The 14,205-nt window shown below is 42.7% G+C and overlaps 1 protein-coding gene across 1 annotated transcript in view; it reads right to left on the bottom strand.

Moving 5' to 3' along the window:
- Window positions 1-14,205, bottom strand: part of LOC124799362 (cytochrome P450 3A8-like) — a 268,183-nt gene that overhangs the window by 29,833 nt on the left and 224,145 nt on the right. Inside the window, exon 4 of the mRNA XM_047262919.1 lies at window positions 8,120-8,216. Within this exon, the coding sequence (XP_047118875.1) occupies window positions 8,120-8,216 (97 nt within the window). The remainder of the gene's footprint in view (window positions 1-8,119; window positions 8,217-14,205) is intronic.

Raw genomic sequence — 14,205 nt, forward strand, 5'->3', positions numbered from 1 at the left:
GCTGCTCGATTGTCATCGAAGCAGCCGACTGCAGAGAAATTCTACTGCTGCCAACATACAGGGTGAGCGCAAAGTCTTTCCCTGGTTGTGACTATTTATTACAGAATAGCCGTTTGAAATAATAAGTTACATTTCATGCCGTTACATAGGTTAGTGTAACTAGTTTTCTTTAAGACCACTTACGTTAGTAAACCTCAATGTGTGCTCAGTTGGTAGCTCGGAGAACGTCGAGGTGGTATTCCAGTCCCCGCCAGGTGTTTCGTAACATGTGTTCTGTCACAGTACCCACAGCTGCTTGTATCCTAGCCTTCAGTTCGTCGACGTCAGCAACAGGTGTGACGAGTACTCTGTACCTGATATAGCCCCAGAAAAAAAGTCAAGGGTCGTAATGTCTGGAGAGGGGAGCAATGTCCGGATCGGTGGATTGATTGGAAGGAACCGTCCAACACCCTGGCCACCCCGCTCTCCAGACATTACGCCCCTTGACATTTTTTTCTGGGGCTATATGAAGTACAGAGTATTCGTCACACCAGTTACTGACGTCGACGGACTGAAAGCTAGGATACAGGCAGCTGTGGGTACTGTTGTGAGCGTGGGGTTGATCTGCTATTCTGTTATTCTGTGCGACGGATTAATCTGAGATGTACCCTTTACCCTGTGGCTCCTGCAAGATGCAATTTCCACCCCGACACTACTACAGATGTCAGACAGACGCTCCTAACGTTCTAAAGAGAAATGCCTGAAAAACTTTCAGCAATAAATATCTTCTGGAGTCGTCCGCTGTAAGGAAATGACACTAAAATTCACAAAATTTCTTACGTAACTAGTGGGATACTTGGGTACTGGAGTAGTGCTAGTTAGTGCAAGGAAAACACGAAACTAACGAAAATTATTATTTATTTTGCAAAAAATTCTGAGAAATCACAATGGCACTTTTAGTTATGAATTGAACAAGTTATATCCTGGTTATTTTCGGAATGTGAAGTTACCTCTCAAAGGTAGGATTCCCTAATGAAATTTCTATACAAAGTTTAAGATTGTTATTAACCTGGCAGAATGGCTGAGAGCCGCACCTACTCGACTTCAAAAATTATCCGTTAGAATGTTGCTAGGTACTGTCGAGGCTGTCGCATGCGAAATGCAGTGAAGGGTACTGTTGTGGAGGAAATACGGGGCTCGCAATAGCTGTAGCGCAAAATACCGTAAGCTGCGATGACTGCTGTCTGCGCCGCTCGCTGCTGACAAATAAGATAACTCTCGTTCTATCTGGATTGACCTTCGCCAATCAAACTCTCCCTACGCCTTGATGAAGTCAAGGATTCCTATTCGCCCCTAGTCTAACTAATGGCGTGGTACACCAGTCAGATAACCATTCCACCGCGATGCCACTCAAAAATTCGCTCGCAGGCGTTTAACTATAACTCTGTCCGTTCACACCGCACAATAAATGTGTTGACCAACACAGTGACCAATGCTTAATCGCAAGGACACAATATAGAGTCGCACTTCGATTCGCTCTCGACAGAGGTGCTCTCCCAGTGAAGTACTGAGGAGAGACTTGTTCCTCGCTCAAAGAGCGACAACGGAACGGCCCCTCTCCACGCCAGACATGAAGGGGTATATCTTTCGGTCTCTTCCATTACTCCTTCAGCTCAAGGCGTCAGAAATATCGTCTGCCAATCAGCATTGCTCTTCTAAAACGGGAGAATGACGTTTCGTTTAAGGCGACCAATCCGGAAATCTGTAGTATCAGCGTTTGGCGTTTGCTGTCTCCCTGTGAAAATCTCTGAAACTGCGTGCTATGTGTAAAGAATGCGTAGGCTGGCCGCTCCCACACAATGTAGCAGAATTTGCTTTTAAGCCGAACACGGGGTCGTTCCTCCTTTCCCTTGGGTGAACGCTGTCCGCTCCACGGGCGGCCACCGACCGACATAGATGGGTTGGGACTGGCCTCCTGGCGTGCGGTTGCCTCTCTCGAACTAAAAGCTCCTGTGACCGTCGTGTCTGGAATGTATGTGTGTACACCAGCCTCGAGTATTTCAACCACGGTACGCACTTGCGATTTATTAGTTATTTGCATATCGTTTACATGAATTGATACACCATTGACTTTATCTTATCGAGTTTGGGTTCGAATGAAGCGTCTCGATGTGCGGAATATGATTGTGAGGGAGGAATATGTAAGCAATGAAGGTCAGGAGACCACAACGTCTTACACTGTGACAGAACACATGTTACGAAACACCTGGCAGGAACTGGAATACCACCTCGACGTTCTCCGAGCTACCAAGGGAGCACACATTGAGGTTTACTAACGTGAGTGGTCTTAAAAAAACTAGTCACACTAACCTGTGTAACGACATCAAATGTAACTTATTATGTCGAACTGTTATGCTGTAATAAATTGTTATAATCAGGGCAAGACTTTGTGCTCATCCTGTACTTCTCTAAAGGCTGTCAACTTTACGATAAGAGGAAATAGGACTTGTACGGATGCATACAGACAGTCCTTTTCCCCTGCTGCATTTGCCAACAGAACAGGAACGGTTGTGACTGGTAGAGGTGCAAGGTACACCACACGGTGTCTTGTGGAGTATGTGCGTACAAGAGCATGCTGAAAAGTAATGCCTCCAAACTTTTTATGTGAAAATTCTCGAAGCTTTTTAAATAATACAAACGTCATTAACGTTCTACATCTTTATTCATGTCTACATATTTGCAGCTCCGTGCCGCTAGACGGCTCTGGCCGTAGCATGGCGCTGTGTAACGTAACTATGTCGGAGCGTGAGAGACGGCGCGCTGTAATCGAGGTTGAACTCTAATAAGAGTTCTTCCACTCATGGAGCACCCTCTCCTTCAGAATGACAGTGCCATACCACACACGGACGCCTTGGCTTCACTGTCATCGATCATCCTCCGTACGGTCCCGACTTGGCACGGTCTGACTTTTAGCGGCACGCTCTGACTTTCAGCAGTTTCCAAGATTTAAAGAGCATCTTAGATATAACTTAAAAATTGGTAGTAACGAAGCGGTGCAAGCATATCTGAGGTTTTGGCTCCGTCAACAAGTCTAACATTCTACAGTGACGATAAACAAACTGGTCACTCCTTGGAACAAATGTGTTCGCCGCCAGGATGGCTATGTCAAGAAAGAAATATGTGGACATGAACAACGAAGATGTAGAATGTTAATAACGTTTGTTTCATTTAAAAAGCTTAAGAGTTTTCACATAAAAATTGGAGGCATTACTCATAGATGTGGATGAAGGTACCCTGCGCCGTACACAATGTGTTGGCTTGCGGTGTATGTACTTTTATGTATATATTTCTTGCCTCCCCGTCCGCACGTTGTCTTCACGTGATCAGAACTTAAAAAAAAAATCATCAGTTTGATCCATGACTTCATTGTTTATTTTTACTCTTTTCTGTTCGATTTATGTTTTATTTTAGTCTTATAATAAGTGATTTTGAGATCTGCATTGATCCACGCAGAAAGTAATACCGACTGGCTTTGCTATTTGGCTTAATTGCAATTTACAAGTGACGTGCAAACTGCTTTTTCCGTTTGAAGACACGTTTTACAGTTTTCTTAGTACACAGCCCGTAAGCAAGTAGTGCGGACGCTGACACAGTAACATTCATTTCGTGTCCCTTAACGACCGAGAGAAAGTCTTTCTATTGGAGGATGATGATGATGATGTTTGATTTGTGGGGCGCTCAACTGCGCGGTTTTTTATTGGATGCCACGTCGGCGAGTTGCGTGTCGTAACCTACCCCAGTCACTCAGCCGAGGGAAGGAGACCTACAGTGTAACGTGGAATCCGAACCAAGTGTCATTCCAGACGACACTTCACATCGTTAAGGAAGCATTTTTCTCTATTCTGTGCCATACTTAATTTCTTTAATTCTTCATTAACACTGATAAGAAATAATATCAAATTCCCAAAAAATGTCGCTACATTTGAATGGGGCCAAGTATTAGATTTAAATTATTCCAGTACCCCAAAAAGAAGTCAAATAAGTTTAAGAAGGTTTAAATTTTTACTGCAGAATTTTAGAATCTCGTTTCAAATATGTGTAAAAGAAAAAGGACGAGGAAACTTGAGGGGAATGGGAAACGGGCATCTGACAGGCTTCAACTTGCAGACAATATTTAGACGGGTCATAGTGTTGAAAACATACTTTCCTGTTACTAATTACGGAAAAAGAGCCAATACCTCTAACTTAATCAAAACAGGAAAATCTGCCACACAAAACGAAAACCTTCGCTTACTGGCTTCTTTTTTAATGTCTTACATTAAATAAGTTACCGTTTGGATTACGCTGTGTACTTAATTTATTTTTTCGGGAGTTTCAGAGTCTTAACAATGATTACCAAATTTATTTTCACCATAAACCCTTTACTTGTATACTGTTCATATTACACGCGACTTAAATGGAGTAGTGGAGTGAAAGAGGTAACATATCTATGTAATAAAATATATGAAAAAGGTGAATGGCCGGATGACTTTCTCTTGGCAATACTGATACCGACTGAAAAGAAAAAAGGAATGCCAAGAAATGTAAGTATTTTAGAACTATAAGTTTTATTTCTCATGGAAAAGTTTTATTAAGAGTGATAAATGGAAGACATCCCAGAAGACTGGAAAAAGTGTTGCAGAGGAACAGCATGGATTTAGAAGAGGGAAAGGCACAACAGAAGCAAATGGACTGCTGAGAATTATAGATGAGAGATACATTGAAAGAGGAAGAGAAGTTTGTGCTGTTTTCATTGACTTGAAGAAAGCTGATTCCAGGAGTCCTGACCCATTCCTCACAAGCGACTTCTAATCAAATTGTGCGCCTATGGAATATCATTGCTGTTGTGCGACTGAACTCCTGATTTTCTCTCAGAAAAGTAACAGTTCGTAGTAACTGACGGGAAGAACGAGTGAAACAGAATTAATATCAGGGGTTCCCATAGGAAGTGTTAAATGTCATAAGCTGTTCTTCATCTGTATAATGATTTAGGAGACAAGACAGCCCTCTTGTATTGCTTGTAGATGAGGCTGTCGTCTACCGTCTAGAAAACTCACCATAAAAACAAAACTAATTACAAAATCATTTATACAACGTATCTGCGTGGTGTGAAATATGAAAATTAATCGTGAGGAATGAAAAGTGAGAGTTGATCCACATAAATCTTAAAGAAATTCCATTAAATTTTGTTTACACAAGAATTTAAAAGTTGTCGATTCACCGAAATGTTTAGGGATTACAATTATGAACAAGTTAAACTGGAACCATCATAACGAAAATATTGTGGAGAAGCGAATCAAAAGAGTTTATTGGCGGATCACTTACAAGATCCAACAGACCTGCAACCGCATTTGTCCGTCTCTTCATGACTAGTGCGCGGTATGGGCTCCGTACCGGATAGGATTGACGGACCACAATGACAAAATTCAAAGAAGGGCAGCTCGCTTTTTACTGTCGCAAAATGGTGGAGTTTGTCGTGGAGATGATAAGCGAGTTTCGTTTGGGCAGTCATTAAAAGAAGAGCGTTTTTCGTTGCGGCGAGATCTTTTCACAAAATTAGTCACCAACTTTCTCCACCGAAAGCCAAAATATTTTGGTTTTATAATCCCTCTACCAAACACTGAAGTGTGAATTGCAGAGCCACCATCTACATGTAGATGAGGCGATGCATCCAACTAGAGAATAAAGCATCTTTCCAGCGGTTGATGAAGGTATTCGAGTTAGGAGGATGTTCACGTGGCATTAACTGGAGAACTGATACACCTACCATAGTCTTCCACGGGTGAACGAAATATCTGATCGTGTGCAGCCGTTTTTTCACTTGTACAAGTGACTTACACCTTCAGTAAGACAACTTACCACCTCATCGTCCCAGGAATGCGTCAGACCTGTTTGAGGAACACCCCACAGATATGAGAGTTCTTATTTAGTCCAAGGTCACATGCAACCGATCCTATCTGGAACTGCATAGAGGGAGATGTGTCCACATTGGTCCCACTCCGAAAAATTTCCGTGAGGTGTAAGCGGCAGTGGAGTGGTCATGAATCAAGTGTCTGGTTGAGTACGCGCAACGATGCGTAGATGTCTTTATCAGAATGAAATAGAAACAAGAGTGACTGGGGAGGGGGGGGGGGGGGGGGAAGGGCGGAAGGGTAGGGAACCAACGCTACGCAACTATTATCTTACGGCCAAAAAAGACCTCTGATAACCAACAGCATTGTTGCCAGCTTTTAGGGGCGTCGCCACAGAAATGTTAACAAAGTTGCGTTAGTAGAAGACGTGCGAAGCAGCCGGCGAAAGAAGACCTCTGACAACCAACAGCATTGTTGCCAGCTTTCAGAGGCGTTGCCACAGAAATGTTAACAATTGTGCGTTAGTGGAAGACGTGCGAAGCAGCCGCGCTGTCTGGTATCTTTTCTCGCCGTACAGACTATGGGTATGTCTCTCTTTTCCATAGTTCCTACTAAGTGTAGTGTGTAATGGCTCTGAGCACTATGGGACTTAACATCTGTGGTCATCAGTCCCCTAGAACTTAGAACTACTTAAACCTAACTAACATAAGGACATCACACACATCCCTGCCCAAGGCAGGATTCGAACCTGTGACTGTAGCGGTCACGCGGTTCCAGACTGAAGCGCCTAGAACCGCACGGCCACACCGTGTAGTGTGTAATGACTAGAAGAAAACAAAGAGGGTGGAACTGTGTTTGTTCAGTTATGTTCCACTTTTTCCGCGAGTGCAGTAAAAAGGGTACAATTGCTAGGTATATGCTACCATTGCTCCAGGCCACTACACAGTCAGTCACTGATAAAAATAAAGTTTCTCTTTCCAAATCGGATGAGACAGTGTAATGTATATGTGCGAGATAGTGTAATGTATATGTGCCTTCCCTTCACGTGTTTAAGCCAAGTATTATGCATGTTTATGCGATTGGGATTCCTCAGTACCAGCCACGCTACATGTACATTTAACAATTAAGCGTCAGCAAAGATCATTAGAGACGAAATCATAGGAGGCAATGTTGTGCAACCTTAGTAGGGACAAGATCCGACTATTCGGGAGTAGTATCTTACAATCTGAGACAGTGTTACGAGACAAACTTCCGTCACAATGTCCGCAAACATGACGTCAGGTCCGCCTAGCAACAGTGATCTGAACGCCCATTGGCTGAAAGTTTGGATATATATGAAACGAGAGAAGTGTCCTTACTGGCTGAGGGATAAAGGTGGGGTGGTTTCTCTAGTCCTTCGGGAAGACAGCGCGAGTTAGTCGCGAGGAGCCACTCAAAACGCACGGTCGAGTAACCGGGGCGGCTCTAAAAGAACGGTCGCGAGTGCATATTTCAGCGGTTAAACAAGGTATAAAGTGAAGTTATTAGTTATCAGAACGCCACGTGTCGTGGGCAGTGTCTATCATTAAGTAAAGTCAGAAAACTGTGTTAATATGTATAAAGGGTCGAATATAACGGCGTAGTCCAAAGCCGCCATATTGCAAATGCTGATTCTGTGACGTGTGTGCCGAAGCAATCTCTGTATTAAAACAAGTATAGTACAAACTTTGTTGACAATTGACAACTGGCAACCCTAAACATTACAATTCAGCAGGATCACCACCTACATGGAACCTGGCGACTGAGCGGTACTACTGTGTGACGAGGGACTTACCGAAGCAGCAAGACATCAGGTTAGTGATACCGCCCAGAGAAGTACTTCCTTCTCGCTAAAATGCCACTGAGGGTATTGTAACAGGCAGTACACTGCAGCAGGAAATTAAATAACTTGCGAACTGCGAACAGCAGCACGCATCGCAAGGGCCGCCAACACCTGAAGTGCAACTGTACGTAACCAGCATTGTGGGTAGGAGCATTAACTGTACTGTTACTGCCGTAGACAAACGTATTTGGTATGTGAGAATAGCAATCAAGGAAGCAAAATCACCCACACCCACACACCCATCCCCACACACACACACACACACACACACACACACACACACACACAAACACACACACACTCACTCTCTCTCTCTCTCTCTATGCTGAAAGAGGAACCAGCTAAAAAAAAAAAAAAGTGTGTCCGGGCAAGAGGGCTGAGTACTCACCCTTCGCGAGCGGAAATGGTCTCGCTCCTTGTCCAGAACGGCTTTGGCCAGATCGGCGTCCGCAACGATCAGGTTGGGCGTGCGACCATCGAACGTCCTGTAACACGCCAATTACCAACAGCGACGCTGAATATTAAACCAGTTAAAAAGAACACAACAAACAGTATTACAAATATTCGATCAATCAGATTACTCCAACCACGCAGAAAGAAGTCAATAAAACTGCCAAAACATTCTTCGCCTATAAAATTTATGGAGAGATCCCAGAGCGTAAAATTTCGATTTTTTTGTTTTTGTCGTGTCTGAATAAAGTCGTCTACATCTACATGCCTACTCTGCAAATCACACTTAAATGCCTGCCAGAGGGTTCATCGAACCACCTTCACAATAAATTCCCTATTATTTCACTCTCGAACACCTGTACCTTTTGTGCGAGCTGTGATTTCCCTTATTTTATTATGATGATCGTTTCTCTGTAATTAGATGGTCGTCAACAAAATATTTTTGTATTCGGAGGAGAAAGTGTTGATTGAAATTTCGTGAGAAGATTACGCCGCAACGAAAATACCTTTGCTTTAATGATTTCCACCCCAAATCCTGTATCATGTCTGACACTCTCCCACATTCCTCGATAGTACAAAACGTGCTGCCCTCCTCTGAACTTTCTCGATGTACTCCGTTAATACAATCTGGTAAAGATCCCACATCGCGCAGCAGTACTCCAAAAGAGGCAACCGTAGCTGTGGCAGTCTCTTCAGTACATCTGTTGCATCTTTTAAGTGTTCTCCCAATAACATGCAGTCTTTGGTTCACCTTTCCCAAAACATTTTATATGTATTCTTTCCAATTTAAGTTGTTCGTAATTGTAATTCCTAGATATTTAGTTGAACTGACGGCCTTTAGATTTGATTGCTTTATCGCGTAACCGAAGTTTAACGGATTCCTTTTACAACTCAGGTGCATGACCTCACACTTTTCATAACATGGGGTCAGTAGTCAATTTTCGCACCATACAGATAGTCATCTGAACCGTTTTGCAATTGGTTTCGATCTTCTGATGGCTTTGCTTGGCGATAAACGACAGCATCATCTGCAAACAACCTAAGACGTCTGCTCGGATTGACTCCTAAATCGTTTCTATAGATGAGGAACAGCAGGCAGCCTATAACACTACCTTGGAGAATGTTAGAAATCACTTCTATTGTACTCGATGCCTTTCCGTCAAATACTAGGAACTGTGACCTCTCTGGCAGGGAATCAGGAATCCAGTGGCATAACAGACGATATCCCACAAGCATGCAGTTTGATCACTGCGCAACGCAGAACTTAATTTTTGCAATAGTTTTCTCGCCATGTCATTTACAACACCATAGGAAGTCTGCTGTCACGCCTGGATATCTACTTTCGCGTATTGGTGAAAGCACTTCAATGCTAAGTAGTCACCTGGTTGCGATAAGGCGATCGAAACAATGTAGAATGACCCCCTACCAAAGAACAAGAATTTAAGAATTGAAATGTGTTAAGTATGTTGAAGAAAGTATGAGGAAACCGCAGAGACGTGAATTGCGAGGAAGCTGGAAGAGGGACTTGCAATCATTAGATGCAAATATATTCCACAAACTGCAATAAGACAAACTGCCTACAGGCGTATTACCAACCTGCAGTTCAAAGGTATCAGTGACACAAGGATTCCACGAGTCACATTTACGTCATTTTTCTTCTAAGGATCCTTCATTTAGTCGCACGTTACCCGAGCATGTCTTTCACACTTTCATTTGGGTTGTACCATTTTTTCGCGATACTACTTTGTTCTTTCTCCATTGTGGTGCTAACTCGATAAGGACTCCAAAGCTGGAGCAATGGCCACACTAGCGTCTTGTGGGTAAGTTACTTTACAGAGGCACTACACTTCCCCAGAAACGTCCCAAGGATTCTTAAGTTTTCTGTTCGCCTTCCCTAACACTGATTTAACGTGATTGTCCCGTGTCATATCGTATCATAGTATCATCTCTGAACATCTGAACGAGGTAATGTGCGTAAGATGTTCACCACCATGTTTTAATCGGATACCATTGGGTCCTGTGTCTTGCATTTATCGGCATTTAAATATACCAGCCATTCATTACACGAAGTGGAAGTTGAAAGCAAGCTTCCTTTCACACGACTGGTTTTTTACAAATTAACAGGAAAAAGAATAATGGCAAAGAGCATATTTTGCAAAAACTATGAATTTAAATCAATGACTTTTAGTCATGGACCACTTTACTTTTTTGTAAATTTACAAGGTTTAATATTAAATTATGGAATAAATGTGTCTTGAAACTGAGCCTTGTAAATGAACAATAGCTCATACTCAGCTACTGTAAGAACAAATATACATAAATAATTATTAAATTTAAGCACTGTGCTATTCATTCGTTTCTGAATTGTCATATTTGCAGTTGCACAGAAACAAATCTTGTACGAATAAAAAGACTGTAAAATGGTTCGCTTAGTGTCAATTCGAGGAGGATGGAGGATGGGAGGAGGAGGGGATTAGAGTTTAACGTACCGTCGACAACTAGGTCATTAGAGACGGAGCACACGCTCAGATTAGGGAAGACAGGGAAGGAAATCAGCCGTGCCCATTCAAAGGAACCATTGCGACATTTGCCTGAAGCGATTTAGGGAAATCTCGGAAAACCTAAGTCAGGACGACCGGACGTGATTTGAACCGTCAGTTCGATACAGTAATATAAATTCGACGGAAGTCGTAATAATGATATATGGAACATTGACTAAGTAACTACGCATCTAACTGTCAAAACTTATGACGATCTGCTTAGTAGCGTGTTGGGTGACGGCGTATCCGGACGCTACCATCGACCTGGCGTTAATCTCGATCAAAGGTCACAGGGGCATCCGCAGCTAAACAAGGCACAGTTTCAGGAAGGCTATATCGTCCAGGGTATCGCACACAGACTTCATACGACGACTTAAAAGGACGATGCGACTGAGGTGGGACGAGGAATCGAGCTGACGAACGAATGAAAGACAAAAGGAAACACTGCAGAGCGATGCATCCTGTGATCCCGTCAGCGCATAGGTATATGAAGCACTCGGTCTCAAGTCGATTTTATACAACCACTCCACGAGTGAAATACAATCATGGTCATTTTAAAGAAGAGTTACGTCGCCAGGGGCTGATCGACAACACTTTGTACTTCTGGAGGAGAAGAAGACATGAACCATAGAAAATTAGGATTCCCGAAAGAAAAAAAAGAGATCGTACACTAAATCAACTGAGAGCTGAGGGCTACAAAGGCCGGCACCGCGTTGCTACTCGTTAAGCAACGACAGACGTTAGTATCTGTAGCCTCGTATACACAGCTCCAAAGAATTATGACTACCCATGTAACAGCACCCTAAAAATCTGCATTTGTGTGTACGGCAGGGAGCAGGAAAACGCTGGCAACACTATACCATACGTGGGAGCGTCCACTCTGAGGAGGGGCAGAGCATAAGCAAAGAATTGTGTAGCCTGGAGGTGGATCCCTGTTACCCAATACACAGCAAGACAAATCGGATACACAAAATGAAGTGTATTTTAACTTTTTAAGTTAAAAATAACACACCTCTTGTTGCAATTGACTTTAATTTAAATATCATACATCGATAAGGGTAGTGTATACTAAGGTGACAAAAGTCATGGGATACCTCGTAAGATCTTATCGGACCTCCTTTTACCCGGCATACTTCAGCAACTCTCGACGCGGCATAGACTGAACAAGTCATTGCAAGTCCCCAGCAGAAACACTGAGCCACGTTGCTTCTATAACCAGCCATAATTCGGAAGGTGTTACCGGTGCAGAAGAATAGAAAAACTGATAGAAGCAGACCAGGAGAAGATCAGTTTGGATTCCAGAGAAATGTAGAGCACACGAGACAATACCGACCCTACGACTTATCTTAGAAGATAGCTTAAGGAAAGGCAAACGTACATTCATAACATTTTTGTAGTTAGAAAAAACTTTTGATAATGTTGACTGGAATACTCTTTCTAATTCCGAAAAGACAGGGAACGAAACGCTATTTCCAACTTGCACAGAAACCAGACAGCACTTGTAAGTGTACAAGAGCGTTATAGGGAAGCAGTGGTTGAGAAGGGAGTGAGACAGGTTTGTAGCCTATCATTGATATTATTCAGTCTGTACATTGAGCAAGCAGTAAACGAAACCAAAGAAAATTTGTAGTAGGAATTAAAGTTCAGGGAGAAGAAATAAAAATTTTGAAGTTTGCCGATGACACTGTAATTTGTTAGAGAAAGCAGTGGTCTTGGAAGAGCAGTTGAACGGAATGGTTAGAGTCCTGAAAGGACGATATAAGATGAACATCAAGAAAAGCAAAACAAGGATAATGGAGTGTAGTTGCTGTGATGCTACGGGAAATAAATTGGGAAACGAGAGTAGATGAATTTTGCTATTTGGGCAACGAAGTAACTGGCGATGGCCGACGTACAGAGGATATAAAATGCAGACTGGCAATGGCAAGAAAAGGATTTCTGTAGAAGAGAAACTTGTTAACATCGACTAAAAATTTCAGTGTTTAGAAGTCTTTTTACGAAAGTGTTTGTCTGGAGTGTAGCCATGTATGGAAATGAAACATGGACGGTAAACACGTTAATCAAAAAGAGAATAGAAGCTTTCGAAATGTGGTGCTACAGAAGAATGCTAAATATTAGATGGGTCGATCACGTAACTAATGAGGAGGTACTGAATAGAATTGGGGGAACAGGGAATTTGTTGCAAGACTTGACCAAAAGAAGGGAGTGGTTGATAGTATTGGAAGGAAGTGTGGAAGGTAAAAATCGTAGAGGCCGACCAAGACATGAATACAGTAAGCAGATTCAGAAGGATGTAGGCTGCAGTGCTTATTCCGAGATGAAGACACTCGCACAAGATAGAGTAACATGAAGAGCTGCATCGAACTAGTCTTCGGACTGGAGATCACAATAACAGCAGCAAGATAGAGGCAGCATGGCTCAATATTTCTGCAGTGGACTCAAGCAGCTTGTTGTATCCATGCCACGTCTAGCTGCTGCACTACGCCGGAAAGAAGGTGGCCCTACACGACAGCTAAAGGCTTTCGTCACCTCAATGTACAATAGGGAGAGACTTCAATCTGCCAGCTACAGAACGAGAGACTCGTGTGATCAAATCTGGTGACAGAGACAGGGATTCCGATGACATTCTAAATGTCGTGTCCAAAAGTTACTTCGATCTAATACTGAAAGAACCATCTCGTGAGAGTAACGGCTTTGACGTCCAAGCAACAACCAGACCTGAAAACTTTCGGAATAGTTAACGCAGAGGAGGGCATCAGCTATCGTAACACACTGACAGCATCTATGACTACATGTGTTTTAATGAAAAGTAGGGAATTTTTTGCTTACCGAGACTGACAGGATACAGCCTGCAAAATTTCTGAGTAGTCAACATCAAATATTCCGCTCTGACAACGAAGGTGTGAAGCACAAATAGAAAAAGCATTGTTCAGTATGCTGTACGTTCCGAGCAAAGTCTTAAGGGGTGGGAAAGATGTTTTGGTCTTACGTAAAATCAATAAGCGGATCGATATCATCTATTCAGTCACTCAGTGCCCTGCTGGCACCGAAACGAAAAAGGACAGGAAGAAGACCGAAATATTGCATTCGGTTTCACCACGGAAGATCTACCAGGATCCTTCTTTTCGATTATAGCACGAACGCCGAAATGCCAGATATTGAATAACTGATCGTGGAATAAAAAAAGCAACTACACTCGGTTAGTATTGGAAAGCATTTGGACCAGATGAGATACGTCTAAGCTTGTACAGTGATTATGCAATAGAGCTTTCTCCCCTTCTAGCAGCACTTTATTATAGGCAGTAAAAGAGAGTATCTGGCGACTTGAAAAAAACGCACGTCACAGCCTCTTTAAGAAGAGTCGTAGGAGAGATGCACATAATTATACGCCTCTATCGAGGACGTCAATCAGTTGTACAATTATGGAACGCTCGTATCATGACGTTCCTGGGGAAATAAAACCTTCAGTATAAAAATCAACATG

Source organism: Schistocerca piceifrons, chromosome 1, assembly GCF_021461385.2.
Source record: "Schistocerca piceifrons isolate TAMUIC-IGC-003096 chromosome 1, iqSchPice1.1, whole genome shotgun sequence".
Lineage (NCBI taxonomy): Eukaryota > Metazoa > Arthropoda > Insecta > Orthoptera > Acrididae > Schistocerca > Schistocerca piceifrons.